The 14,656-nt window shown below is 39.7% G+C and overlaps 1 protein-coding gene across 5 annotated transcripts in view; it reads left to right on the top strand.

Annotated features, from left to right (window-relative positions):
- HDAC11 (histone deacetylase 11) overlaps positions 1 to 14,656 on the top strand; it is a 69,275-nt gene that overhangs the window by 30,527 nt on the left and 24,092 nt on the right. For all 5 annotated transcript variants that reach the window (XM_038411495.2, XM_043518113.1, XM_043518116.1 and 2 more), the window contains one exon: positions 6,955 to 6,997. In XM_038411495.2, the coding sequence (XP_038267423.1) occupies positions 6,955 to 6,997 (43 nt within the window). The remainder of the gene's footprint in view (positions 1 to 6,954; positions 6,998 to 14,656) is intronic.

Genomic DNA, 14,656 nt, shown 5'->3' with positions numbered 1-14,656 from the left:
GTAACATCGTAAGCAGGACAACTCCTAATCTACAACTAAGTGGACAGAGGGTGAGATAACTGACCAGAGAGTAGAGGCTTTTGAAAATCCTAGTGTAGTTTAAATAGGAGGGGGCACCCAGCAGCCAGTCAGCTGCCTCCATACCCATTTGCCAAGCCAACAGCTAAGTAGAGAACTGCCATTTGGGGGGTGGCAGAGCTTCTCTTCCTGCCAGGCATTCATTTTGGGCTTCTCCCATTCCCCGCTATCCAGTCATGCTTCTCCCCTGCTAAAGGCGGTAAGAGGGTATTATTTAAAGCACCCAAAATAGGAAATTAATTTCACACTTTGTTCAAGAAGTAAATACAATTAAAAACTTAAAATTAATTAAAATTACTAGCTTTGGAAGATGCTGTAGACCCAAAAGAAGGGTTGATAGTACCATAAGAAAGGAGACAGCACCATAAAAATGGTGTCTCCGCTAAAATTTAAAATTCATAGAGTTAAAATATCTTGTCCCATGTGTTTTTGTTTATGTGGCAGTATTGTCTGTCAAGGCTTACAGCAAACAGTGGGCTTTCAGTAAGCTATATTAAGTGTTTGTTCAGATTTATGCATGTTTTAAGAATAGCAACATATTCTTGTATGTCAAGAAGCATTCCTGGTGTGAAGGAACATAACTACTAGCGCTGTGGAAAGGACTTGCTTGGTTTTCTAGAATGTAGTGTCTTTAGACTGGACTTTTTGAAGTAATATGGGACACAAGGCCCAATTCTCCCTTTACATCCCTGAAAGGTGTGTACATAGTGCCCATGAAAGTGAGTGGAACCTGTGCACATGAGGCAAAATTTGGCCCATACCTCTAAAGAAATGTCTGCGCCATTAATAGATACTCAAGAAGAAATTACCACAGCTGTCATGGGGAAAGCTCTCTTTGATGTTAATGAACCTGGTTAGGTTCCCAGAGGAGTTTGTCATTAATATTTAATTGTGAATGTATTATTAATTAATTACTGTTGAAAAAATACTTCAAATTAGCATTTGCCAGCGGGAAAAATCTGTAGTGTTCTTAGAATTCGATAATGACATAGTGTTCAGGCTGCACAGAGCACCATGTATTTTTAGAGTCTACATTGCAAATGCAGTAACTGTAACTGAAAGAACTTCAGAAAATGATAGAATTACGTATTCTAATGATAAACAGAATCAAGATGGGTATTTACCTTTTTTGGTTTCTAACCTGGGCTGGATTTGACCCAGTGGCCTAGAGATGGAAAACTCTATATCCCCATTACCTGTCTTTTGATCCACTCCATCCAGGAGTTCTCACATTGAAGTCAGAATGCTTTCCCTGTCAAGTCAAGGTAGACTTTGAACTGCCTTACACTTAACTTTTTTTTTTTTTTTAGCCAATTTAAGTTTAAAAAAAAATGTAAGCAGTATTACCAAGGACACTGTTCTGCCACTGACCTGCTGTCTGTTTGGGCAAGTCGCCTTACCTCTCTGTGTCTCTGCTTCCATTCCCATCCTTTCTTTGTCTTTCCAATTTACTCCCAATCCTGCCAAAACATACACACATGCTTTAACTTTATGCATGTTGAGCTCAACAGGCTTGCTGACAGTACTTAAAGTTAACCATGTGCATAAATTATTGCAGGATTGGGGCCATGGATTTGTAAAATCTTCAGGGCAGAGACAGTATCTCGTTATGTTTGTAAGAGTGTCTTGCACAATGGGGCTCTGATCTTGGTTGTGGCTCCTAGATGCGACTGCAATACAAATAATATAATCAGAATTATTCCCATTTTTAATTTTTAGGGCAGATTGCCAGTATCCTTTTTTTAAAAATTCCATCACAGGAAGGCAGAACTAGCGACATTATAACTACCCTATTATTTAGATGAAGTATCAATGATTGGGAGGAAACACTATAATTTTCTACACACATGCTAATTTAATAAGATAAATCTAAATAGTGTTTGAATTCTTACTTTCAGTATTGTTTAGCATTTATTCACAAAATTTTCATGTTTTTCTTCCCAGGGTAATGCTCAAAATGTTATGTCCAGTATAGGGACTAATGATGATACTATTTGGCACTTATATAATGCTATCTTCTCAAGCACTCTATAAACATGAAAAAAATTAATTGCCTTCCCTTGTTAAAATTTCTGCTCACTGGTGTTGTAAACTGTACAAATTGCTTTCCCTAATTCTGCAAATGAAATGTCATCTTTGTTTGTCAAGAATCTCTAGTTTCATGCAAGTTGTTGGAATCAGTCATCTAGAAGTATTCAGGAAAGAAGTAGAATGGATAGTTGGTGGGTGGGCTCAGACAACAATTTAAAGTGTGTGATTGTCTATTGTGAGCGTTCAGAAATCACTTTTGACAATATGACTTAATTAATTTTAAGCACAGAATGGCATCTTAATTAATTCTCTTTGTGAAAGATTCATTTGCTTACCAGTCATTGGTATTAATCATCTAAAGCATTTTGTAAAGTTTGAATTTGTTCTCTACATAATCATGCTCTAATGTATTGCAAAAACTGTTTGATGATTTTCAAGACTTCAAGTTAAACAGCATAATTGCTTAGCCTTTCTGATGTGACTTACATTTTCATAATGACACAAAATACTCTGACCAGTTTAAAATAGGTACCTATATACATACATATACATTTGGCAGAAGCATTGCTAACGTGGTGGTGAAGATGAGAATTAAATAACAATAGTAGATCATGAAATCAAGTAGCAAACTCGGAAATTGAGCAAAGGAGAAAGATTTTACATAAATTTCTAACAAAGGTGGAAAAGTGGCAGAAGAGGTCCTGATTCTCCTGTGGAGATTACACCCATCCTGAAAATAAAGGTCCCATTTCCCTCTTCTCTCTGCTGTGGGTTGTGGAATAGGATGGACAGCTTCTACTACCAAGTCACCTAGGCAGTGCTGGGGCCAGTGGTACTCTCCACATTTTTGTACTGCTACAAGTTGTTGGGTTTTGATTAGGGCTGTCAAGCCATTAAAAAAATTAATCGCAATTAATCACATGATTAATCGTGCTGTTAAACAATAATAGAATACCATTTATTTAAATGTTTTTGGATGTTTTCTCATTTTCAAATATATTAATTTCAATTACAACCCAGAATACAAAGTGTATAGTGCTCACTTTATATTTGCACTGTAAAAAAACAAAAGAAATAGTATTTTTCAAATCACCTAATACAAGTACTGTAGTGAAATCTCTTTATCATGAAAGTTGAACTTTCACATGTAGAATTATGTACAAAAAAATAAAACAATGTAAAACTTTAGAGCCTACCAGTCCACTCAGTCCTACTTCAGCCAGTCATTCAGGCAAACAAGTTGGTTACAGTTTGCGGGAGATAAAGCTGCCTGCTTCTTGTTTTCAATGTCACCTGAAAGTGAGAACAGGCGTTCGCCTGGCACTAATGATGGGTTCTGCTCGATAACGATCAGATTTTGGAAGGCACTTCAGATTCTTAAACCTTAGGTCGAGTGCTGTAGCTATTTGTAGAAATCTCACATTGGTACCTTCTTTGCGTTTTGTCAAATCTGCTGTGAAAGTGTTCTTAAAATAAACATGTGCTGGGTCATCATTCGAGACTGCTATAACATGAAATATATGGCAGAATGCGGGTAAAACAGAACAGGAGACATACAATTCTCCCACAAGGAGTTCAGTCACAAATTTAGTTAACACATTATTTTTTTAACGAGCATCATCAGCATGGAAGCATGTCCTCTGGAATGGTGGCCGAAGCATAAAGGGGCATACAAATGTTTAGCATATCTGGCACGTAAATACCTTGCAACTCCGGCTACAAATGTGCCATGTTAACGCCTGTTCTCACTTTCAGGTGACATTGTAAATAAGAAGCAGGCAGCAGTATCTCCTGTAAATGTAAACAAAGTTGTTTTGTCTTAGCGATTGGCTGAACAAGAAGTAGGACTGAGTGACCTTGTTAGGTGCTAAAGTTTTACAGTGTTTTGTTTTTGACTGCAGTTATGTAACAAAAAAAATCTACATTTGTAAGTTATGCTTTCACGATAAAGAGATTGCACTACAGTACTTGTATGAGGTGAATTGAAAAATACTATTTCTTTTGTTTATCATTTTTACAATGCTAATATTTGTAATAAAAATAATAATATAAAGTGATCTCTGTACACTTTGTATTCGGTGTTGTAATAGAAATCAATATATTTAAAAATGTAGAAAAACATCCAAAAATATTTAATACATTTCAATTGGTATTCTATGGTTTAACAGTGTGATTAATTGCAATTAATTTTTTGATTTAATCGTGTGAGTTAACTGTGATTAATCAGCTGCCCTAGTTTTGATATCATTGGGTGTGGGGTCTGCCTTTCTTTTTAACATCAAAAAATATCTTGACCTTTTTTGACCGTGTTCTCCCAATAACTTTCCTTCTCCTCTCTGGTCTTCAACTTCTATTTCCTTTTTCCATTACACTTTAATTATATCCTTACTTTCACTGTGTTTTCTTAAAGATTGAAGAAGAATAAATTTGAGCTTAAATGTACTGGTGTAACAGTTTCTAATGCTGTTGGACAGCCCAAAGCTGCCTTGAAAAGTGGAAAAAGTAGGCATACTATCTGGAATATTATCCTTACTTACATTATTCATAAAAGATTGCTTAACAAGGAGTGCAGAAGGAAAGTGATAAAGTCATTGTCCAAATTTTGGGACCCTTATGAGATGTGTCCTTTTATTAATATGGATAAAAGCAGCTGAGGTAGAAACAAGTGTAACTTCTTCAGTATTTATTGCCAGTGCCCAAACCGGAAAAGGCAAATGTAGACCAGTGTGTGAAAGGTGAAGACTTAACTGTATGTGGACTTTAGTTTCCTCTTTATAAGATCCCATTCAAGTCTAAAATAAGCAACTTGAATATAGTGACCTGCAAATTGGTCAGTGACAAATAGGGTGAAATTCTGCTTCAGGTACATCCATGCAACCTTGTTGATTACAATGGGAAGGCATAGGGATAGCTGAGGATAGAATTTGGCCTGTAGTTTTTTAGCATTTGTGTTACGGTGGGGAGGAGGGAAAGAAAAATAATTCCCTTGGCCCATGAGTGTCAGAGGGTCCTTGCCATGCTGCTTAAGTCTTTTTATTTCCCTAGTAGTGGGTTTCCTCTGAGTGATATAGTGGCTCTCTGTCACTGCCTTTGGCTAGTCCTGCAGCACTACCTGGGAGCCTTGCACTGATCTCTGCTTTGTGATGTGAATCACTATAGACAGTTTTGATGTCATTTCATAAATGGTCTATTCGGTATTCATAAATATAGCTATCTGGAAGAGCTTTGCTCACTTTATAAGCTCTTGGGGCTGGGACTGTTGTGTTTGTATAATGCCTAGCACAATGGGGCTCTTACTGCTACTGTAATACAAATAATAAATAACAATAGTGGCCATTTTTTGGTCATGATTTCCATTACACTATGTTCCAAGCCTTCTCTGGCTCTCATCATAGAAATATCATTCCAATTCTAAAAAGAATAGTGTCTGCCTGCGTCGAGCACTAAATAAAGACCTCAACTGTCCATGTGCTCTGTCCATGTGCTCTGCATCCGACGAAGTGGGTATTCACCCATGAAAGCTTATGCTCCAATACGTATGTTAGTCTATAAGGTGCCACAGGACTCTTTGCCGCTTTTACAGATCCAGACTAACATGGTTACCCCTCTGATACATGTGCTCTTAAGAATTCAGAAATAGAAAATATGTGCCTTCTGTTGCTACCAGTGCTGTCATTAGTGTTATCATCAGAGTTACTACTGCTTCATTAGTCCCTCTTGCAGTCTGTGATGGTTTTTGACTTTGTAGGGACCTTTTTTTTTTTTCATGAGACATACCTGGGAAGTGCACTGAATGAGGAGCTAGTGGAGAAGCACTGTGACTTGTGGGTCCTTCCCTTCAGGAATTCCTCCTCAAGATCTAATCTGGATAAATTGGCAGTGTTTGGGTAGTAAAATGGCCCCCCCGCCCACTGTTTTCTTAAATATTAAGTTATCTTCTGGAGGTATCCAAAGACCAATCTTACTGACGGAAGAGTTCCTTGTCTCTCACTTTGAAGCTTTCCAGTTCCCCTTGCAAATGCAATTTTCATTCCATCATTTTTGGGAAATTATTTTATTTTATTAGAGATTGTAATATGCCCTTTAAAAATATTTGACACTTGAAGTACCTATAATTTATCACTCATCAGTGTAATGAAAGAAAATAATGTCTGCCTTCAAAAGCAGAAATGCTCCTTTAAGACTCTCTGCTCTTTGCTCATAATATTTCACATTTTTCTTTTAAAAGTTCAAGTTTCCTAATTCCAGCATAGTGTGCCCTTTCTTTGTTGATTCTTCCCCTTCTTTGAATGTAATTTGGGTACGCAAAAAAGCAATGGTCACCATTTCCAGGTATCTGAGGAAAAGGATTGATGATGCTCAACATTATAACTGTTACTTTGTAAAAAATCCCAGGACACTTTGCATATTGCAGGTTTTCTCACTGGAAACCTTAAGTGTATCAATATGTTTGCAGTTATTTAGAGGTTCTAAATGTATTGTTGGGAGGATTGTTATATAAACTGGAATGATACAAAAAGGATTGAACACTATTTATTCTTACTCCTACTGTTATGTTGGAAGTTTTACCAATTTGAAGAATTTTTTCATATTTTCTGCACTTTTCAGTTTGGCTCCTAGTGGTCCGTGTATAGCAAAGTTAACTTTAGATGCACAATCTCAAGAAAATGAAATATAGACATCATGTAAAAGGGTCTCTTCCAGCATGCCTTGCTCTCATAAAACTTCCATTGACTTTAATGAACGTCTCTAGAGACCTTAGAAATGCCTAAGGGGGGGTACAGGATAAAAACCTAAATGCCATATTTACACAATCCTGAAATTCTTACTGCTTTTTTCTTAAAGGCAGGAAAGCTTGCTGTTGACAGAGGATGGGCAATCAATGTGGGTAAGTACAAATGTAATTAAGCAAATGAAGTTTTACCAACTACTTTAACAATAATTTATTTCCTCTCAACGTGACCTGTATACTGTTTTATAACAATCACACCTACCTCAAATGTAAATGTCCAAAGTTAATTTTAGAGAGGTTATGTTAATTGTGGAATTTCAGAGAAGAATAACTTTTAGAGATGAATTTGAGAAGAAAATTAATTTTAGAGAAGAGAATCTTAGTTTCGTAGTCTACTATAATCCTTATTGCTGTTTTGAGATTAAACAAAACAATCAGATTATTCTAAGAAAAGAGAACAAACAACAGAATGCTAATTTGTGGGCATAAATCCTAATTGTTTTGTTATTAATTAAATAAAGGTAGACAATACCAGTATGGTATTGAAAAATCTTAATATTTACATGATAAAACCTAATTTTTCAACTCTAGGATTCAGTTGAATTTTGAAGCAACAGAAGCTCTTGGAATGAGACATCAAGGAAATTAGGGAGGAAAAAATGGGATTTGGAAGAAAAATTACATGATTTATTTTAATAGGTTTTTAAATTTTCATTAAATCATATTTTTAAAAAATCAGACATGTAACATCAAATACGGCCTCAATAGCAATATACAATGAAATATAGTATGTTTTATTTATATGTTATCAACTGAAATCATAACAAAATTCAAAACCTAAAGAAAATCCACATTTATTACCAGAATCATTTTTCAAATGCCATATAATTATCAAATCTCTAATTACCTTTTATTTGGTTTTATATCGTTCACTGTCGTCATTATCCTGTGTTAAGTGCACCATGGAAGTTTTACAGTTGCTTATTGAATAAACACCTAGTGTGAAATTCACTCCAAGGTCAGCACGTGGCCTGAGCACCTCTTAAGTCACTATTTTGGAGAGGAAGGATGGTTCAGTGGTATTAGTACTGACTGGGGTCATAGAAGACCTTGGTCCACTGGTGACATTGTGTAAAACCTTGGGCACTTAGTTTCTCTGTGCCTCCATTTCCCCTCTGCAAATGGAGATAATAGCATTCTCCTACCTCACAGGGGTTTTGTGAGGAGATAACCTTATTGAAGACTGTAAGGCATTCAGATACTACAGTAATGGGGGACATATAAGTACCTAAGGGTATATCTACACTACGAAATTAGGTCGAATTTATAGAAGTCAGTTTTGTAGAAAGCGTTTTTATACAGTTGAGTGTGTGTGTCCCCACACAAATGCTGTAAGTGCATGTAGTCGGCGGACTGTGTCCACAGTACCGAGGCAACCATCGACTTCCAGAGCTTTGCACTGTGGGTAACTATCTCACAGTTCCCGCAGTCTCCACCGCCCATTTGAATTCTGGGTAGAAATCCCAGTGCCTGATGGGGCTAAAACATTGTCACGGGTGGTTCTGGGTACATATCGTCAGGCCCCCGTTGCCTCCCTCCCTCCATAAAAGCAAGGGCAGACGATCGTTTTGCGCCTTTTTTCTTGAGTTACCTGTGCAGACGCTATAACCATGGCAAGCATGGAGCCCGCTCAGCTGACCGTCACCGTATGTCTCCTGGGTGCTGGCGGACGTGGTACTGCATTGCCACACAGCAGCAGTTTATTGCCTTTTGGCATCAGACAGTGCAGTATGACTGGTAGTTGTCGTCAACGTAGTCCTGGGTGCGCTTTTAACCGGGCACCTGGGCAAACATGGGAGTGACTCAGCCAGGTCATTTCCCTTGTTTCGTCTCATGGCGATTGAGTCCTACCAGTAGTGCACCGTCTTTTAATCTGCAGCTAGCAGAAGACGATGGCCAGTAGTCATACTGCACCATCTTCTGTCGAGCACCCAGGAGGTGACGATGGCTAGCGCTCGTACTGCACAGTCTGCTGCCAGCATGATGTATAAAGATAGATGAAGTGGCTCAAAACAAGAAATAGACCAGATTTGTTATGTATTCATTTTCTCCTCCCTCCCTCCCTCTGTGAAATCAACAGCCTGCTAAACCCAGTTTTGAGTTCTATCCTTGAGGTTTTTGAGATCTATCCTTGAGGCAGCCATTCAATTTCTCGCAAAGCCACCCCCTTTGTTGATTTTAATTCCCTGTAAGCCAACCCTGTAAGCCATGTTGTCAGTCGCCCCTCCCTCCATCAGGGCAACAGCAGACAGTCGTTCCACGCCTTTTTTCTGTGCAGATGCCATACCGTGGCAAGCAAGGAGCCCGCTCAGATCATTTTGGTAATTAGGAGCACATTAAACACCACGCTCATTATCCAGCAGTATATGCAGCACCAGAACCTTGCAAAGCGAAACCAGGCGAGTAGGCAATGTCAGCGCGATGACGAGAGTGATGAGGACATGGACACAGACTTCTCTCAAAGCACGGGCCCTGGCAATGTGGGCATCCTGGTGTTAATGGGGCAGGTTCATGCGGTGAAATGCCGATTCTGGGCCCGGGAAACAAGCACAGACTGGTGGGACCGCATAGCGTTGCAGGTCTGGGACAATTGCCAGTGGCTGCGAAACTTTCGCATGCATAAGGGCACTTTCATGGAACTTTGTGACTTGCTTTCCCCTGCCCTGAGGTGCAAGAATACCAAGATGAGAGCAATCCTCACAGTTGAGACGTGAGTGGCAATAGCCCTGTGGAAGCTTGCAATGCCAGACAGCTACTGGTCAGTCGGGAATCCATTTGGAGTGGGCAAATCTACTGTGGGGGCTGCTGTGATGCAAGTAGCCAACGGAATCAAAGATCTGCTGATATCAAGGGTAGTGACCCTGGAAATGTGCAGGTCATAGTGGATGGCTTTGCTGCAATGGGATTCCCTAACTGTGGTGGGGCGATAGACAGAATCCATATCCCTATCTTGGCACTGGAGCACCAAGCCGTTGAGTACATAAACCACAAGGGATACTTTTCAATAGTGCGTTTAATTGGACGTTTAAAAGCGTGCTGGCGCAGTTTACTGACTCGGTTAGACCTCAGCGAAACCAATATTCCCACTGTTATTACTGCTTGCTGTGCGCTTCACGATATCTGTGAGAGCAAGGGGGAGATGTTTATGGCGGGGTGGGAGGTTGAGGCAAATGGCCTGGCTGCTGGTTATGCACAGCCAGACACCAGGGCAGTTAGAAGAGCACAGGAAGGTGCGGGGTGAATCAGAGAAGCTTTGAAAACCAGTTTCATGACTGGCCAAGCTACGGTGTGAAAGTTCTGTTTGTTTCTCCTTGATGAAACCCCCCGCCCCTTGGTTCACTCTACTTCCCTGTAAGCTAACCACCCTCCCCACCTCCCTTCGATCACCGCTTGCAGAGGCAATAAAGTCATTGTTGCTTCACATTCATGCATTCTTTATTAATTCATCACACAAATAGGGGGATAATTACCAAGGTAGCCCAGGAGGGGTGGTGGAGGAGGGAAGGACAGGGCCACACAGCACTTTAAAACTTATTGAATGCCAGCCTTCTGTTACTTGGGCAATCCTCTGGGGTGGAGTGGCTGGGTGGCCGAGGCCCCTCCATCGTGTTCTTGGGCGTCTGGATGAGGAGGCTATGGAACTTGGGGAGGAGGGCGGTTGGTTACACAGGGGCTGTAGCGGTGGTCTGTGCTCCTGCTGCCTTTCCTGCAGCTCAGCCATACGCTGGAGCATTAGTTTGATCCTCCAGCAGCCTCAGCATTGAATCCTGCCTTCTCTCATCACGCTGCCGCCACCTTTCAGCTTCAGCCCTCTCTTCAGCCCGCCACCTCTCCTCCCAGTTATTTTGTGCTTTCCTGCACTCTGACATTGTCTGCCTCCATGCATTCATCTGTGCTTTGTCAGTGTGGGAGGACAGCATGAGCTCGGAGAACATTTCATCGCGAGTGCGTTTTTTTCGCCTTCTAATCTTCACTAGCCTCTGGGAAGGAGAAGATCCTGTGATCCTTGAAACACATGCACCTGGTGGAGAAAATAAAAAGAGACAGTAATATTTGAAAAGACACATTTGATAGAACAATGGGTACACTCTTTCACGGTAAACCTTGCTGTTAACAATTCATACTTAGCACATGTGCTTTTGTTCCAAGATTGCATTTTGCCTCCCCCTACCGCGTGGCTAACAGCGGGGAACATTTCTGTTCAGCCATAGGCAAACAGCCCAGCAGAAACGGGCACCTCTGAATGTCCCCTTAAGAAAAGCACCCTATTTCAACCAGGTGACCATGAATGATATCACTCTCCTGAGGATAATACAGTGAGATAAAGAACGGATGTTGTTTGAACACCAGCAAACATACACTGCAATGCTTTGTTCTACAATGATTCCCGAGTACATGCTACTGGCCTGGAGTGGTAAAATGTCCTACCATGGTGGATGGAATAAGGCTGCCCTCCCCAGATACCTTTTGCAAAGGCTTTGGGAGTATATCCAGGAGAGCCGTGAATGCCAGGACAAATTAATCATTAAACATGCTGGCTTTTAAACCTTGTATAGTATTTTAAAAGGTACACTCACCAGAGGCCCCTTCTCTGCCTGGTGCATCCAGGAGGCAGCCTTGAGCGGTTTCGGAGGGTACTGGCTCCAGGTCCAGGGTGAGAAACAGTTCCTGGCTGTCGGGAAAACCGGTTTCTCCACTTGTTTGCTGTGAGCTATCTGCAACCTCCTCCTCATCGTTTTCCTCATCCCCAAAACCTGCTTCCTTGTTGCCTCCATCTCCATTGAAGGAGTCAAACAACAAGGCTGGGGTAGTGGTGGCTGAACTCCCTAAAATGGCATGGAACTCATCATAGAAGCGGCATGTTTGGAGCTCTGACCCGGAGCAGCTGTTCGGCTCTCTGGTTTTCTGCTAGGCTTGCCTCAGCTCCTTAAGTTTCATGCGGCATTGCTTCGGGTCCCTGTTATGGCCTTTGTCCTTCATGCCCTGGGAGATTTTGACAAATGTTTTGGCATTTCGAAAACTGGAACATTGTTCTGATAGCACGGATTCCTCTCCCCATACAGCAATCAGAACCCGTGCCTCCCGTTCGGTCCATGCTGGAGCTCTTTTGCGATTTTGGGACTCCATCATGGTCACCTCTGCTGATGAGCTCTGCATGGTCACCTGCAGCTTGCCATACTGGCCAAACAGGAAATTGAAATTCAAAAATTCGCGGGTCTTTTCCTGTCTACCTGGTCAGTGCATCTGAGTTGAAAGTGCTGTCCAGAGCGGTCACAATGGAGCACTCTGGGATAGCTCCCGGAGGCCAATACTATCTAATTACATCCACAGTACTCCAAATTCGACCCAGCAAAACCGATTTCAGCGCTAATCTCCTTGTCCGGGGTGGAGTAAGGAAATCGATTTTAAGAGCCCTTTAAGTTGAAAAAAAGGGCTTCGTCATGTGGACGGGTGCAGGGTTACATTGATTGAACGCTGCTAAATTCAACCTCAATGCCTAGTGTAGACCAGGGCTAAGATAGATAGATAGGGACTTAAGTCATGCATAGCCAATCTGGCCCTCTGCACATAGGTGAATTCCATCCCTAGTTTACAGACAAGGATGACTGTGATTTTATAAAGATATGTTCAGGTAATAAAATTTTAACAGAAGTTTTACAAATGATTTGTTTTTAATTACTTAAATTATATATTCATTTTCCCCAAAAAAGTAAGGTTTAAAAGATACAGTACTTTTTGTGAGAAAATAAAATTGTTTGAAACTTACTCAGATGAAATATTTGCTGGGAACATAGAGGATTAATTATTATTATTAATTAATTATGGGCACAAACGCTATGAATAAGAAAATGTTATTTGCTTCCAGTGTTCTGTTCCTCATCCTATATTGCAAGATAATCATTGTGGACATAGTTTGTATCCATATTTGCCAAATTAAGAACAACAATACAATATGGCACTTCTGAAATACCAAGTTAGCAATTTCACTGTACCCCTTTTGTACGATTAATGTACAGTATCTGCTAAATTTTAGGGGAACATAGAGACCACTGTCAAAGTCTAGTTTGGCATCCTGCCTCCAGCAGTAGCCAGTAAAGAAGGCTTCAGAAGAAGATAAAATTTAAGTGGAAAAACATTTAAAATTTAAATCTCTTGAAGAATAAATTCAGAGTTTTTACTTTACTGTAATGTTTCTTCCCATCTCATTTGGAGAACACAGGTTTTTTGGAGGAATCTTACTGGGCTGTAGGAAAATTCCTTTTACTCACATATAGAGATTCCTGTATAGAGGTTCAGTGTTCCAACCTATAAACTATTGACATTTAATACACACTTAAATGATGCTAGATTAGAATTGTTGAGAGATTCGTCCTGACTGTAGCATGATTCAAATTTCTTTTATTTCGAATGATAACTTGCGGCAATGCGGTTTCCCTTCAGCATCCCCAATAAACAGAGACCATGTTGCATTTAACTCAACTGCAGGACTTCATTGTTCTGTTTTGTCAATGTCCGTTTCTGTTTCACTACAAAACTGAAATATTTAATGCATTTGGTGAATCTACAATGTGAAAAAATAAAAGTTAATGATTTGAGAAATACAGTATGTTTTTTTTATGGGCACATACATTACATTGCTAACCATCAATTATCAGTACATTTGCATGCAAGTCCTATCATGAGGTAAATAAATAGCAAGGGTACCTAACTACATTATTTTGCTAATAGATGTGCAGTAATTCTGCCGCAGAAGAAAAAAGAGCACTCCAGAAAGAGATGCACTACACTAAAGTCCGAAATATCCATTTCTTTAATCAAAAAATCTTTGGTCTCTCCCAGCCACGGAAATCTTTGAAACGTATCATGTTGTCGTGAGAGCTTAGTTACAGTAGGTTTGAATTTGTTGTATTTTTAACCATTTGTTTGGTGTTTTCCAGTAGGTGAAGTGGAATGACTGAGATTACTTCATTTAAAAAGAAATGTAATTGTAGTAATAATAAATTATAAAGAGTATAGTGGAAATAAATCTGGCCTTCTTTCTATCCTTTCTCAATAATAGGGTAAAAGGAGGAAGATCAGTGACTGTAGAAGGAATAGTCAGGGTTATAATTAGCTTTTGGATTTCACAGGGGTCACAGATGTTAGATTTTTCCCCACCTTTTTTGTATATTTCTGTGACATTTCTAAAGTCGGTAACTCCCACGTAGTGAGCATCTGGGCAGCCATGATGTCATAAAAAGAAGAATCTGAGCAAATTTATACTTCCAGAAAGAGAGAGAGAGAGAAAAATAAATTTATGTGCAAATATAAAATATTACCTCTTTCATTCTTCTGGACACATCTTTCTATTGTTTCTTAATATAATCCTCTAGTCTACAGAGTAAACATCCAGTATGAAAAAAACAAAGGCAGACATGCTCTGTGGAAATTCATGAAATTATGTTTGTCAGTTATATGGGTCAGATATATGTAGCATGTTTATCAGTAAAGTGTTACGGATTTTTACATAAAATGCATTGTATTTGTTATTAAAAATAATTAGTGCTATATGGTGAATGTTTGGTATATATGATTTTAAAGAGTAACTCTTAAAATCCATTCCTGATCTTAGTGTTGATTCAAAACAATATTTTGCATCTATCCTACAGTTTAATGTCCCATGGACGAAGGAAGGCCTTGGGTACATTGGCTGTACTGACTGACAGTCAGTGACAGTTCTTGTTTTAGGCTGTTGCTGACCTCTGACTTTCAGAT

Source organism: Dermochelys coriacea, chromosome 7, assembly GCF_009764565.3.
Source record: "Dermochelys coriacea isolate rDerCor1 chromosome 7, rDerCor1.pri.v4, whole genome shotgun sequence".
Classification (NCBI taxonomy): domain Eukaryota; kingdom Metazoa; phylum Chordata; order Testudines; family Dermochelyidae; genus Dermochelys; species Dermochelys coriacea.
This window is presented reverse-complemented; position numbering and strand designations above follow the sequence as displayed.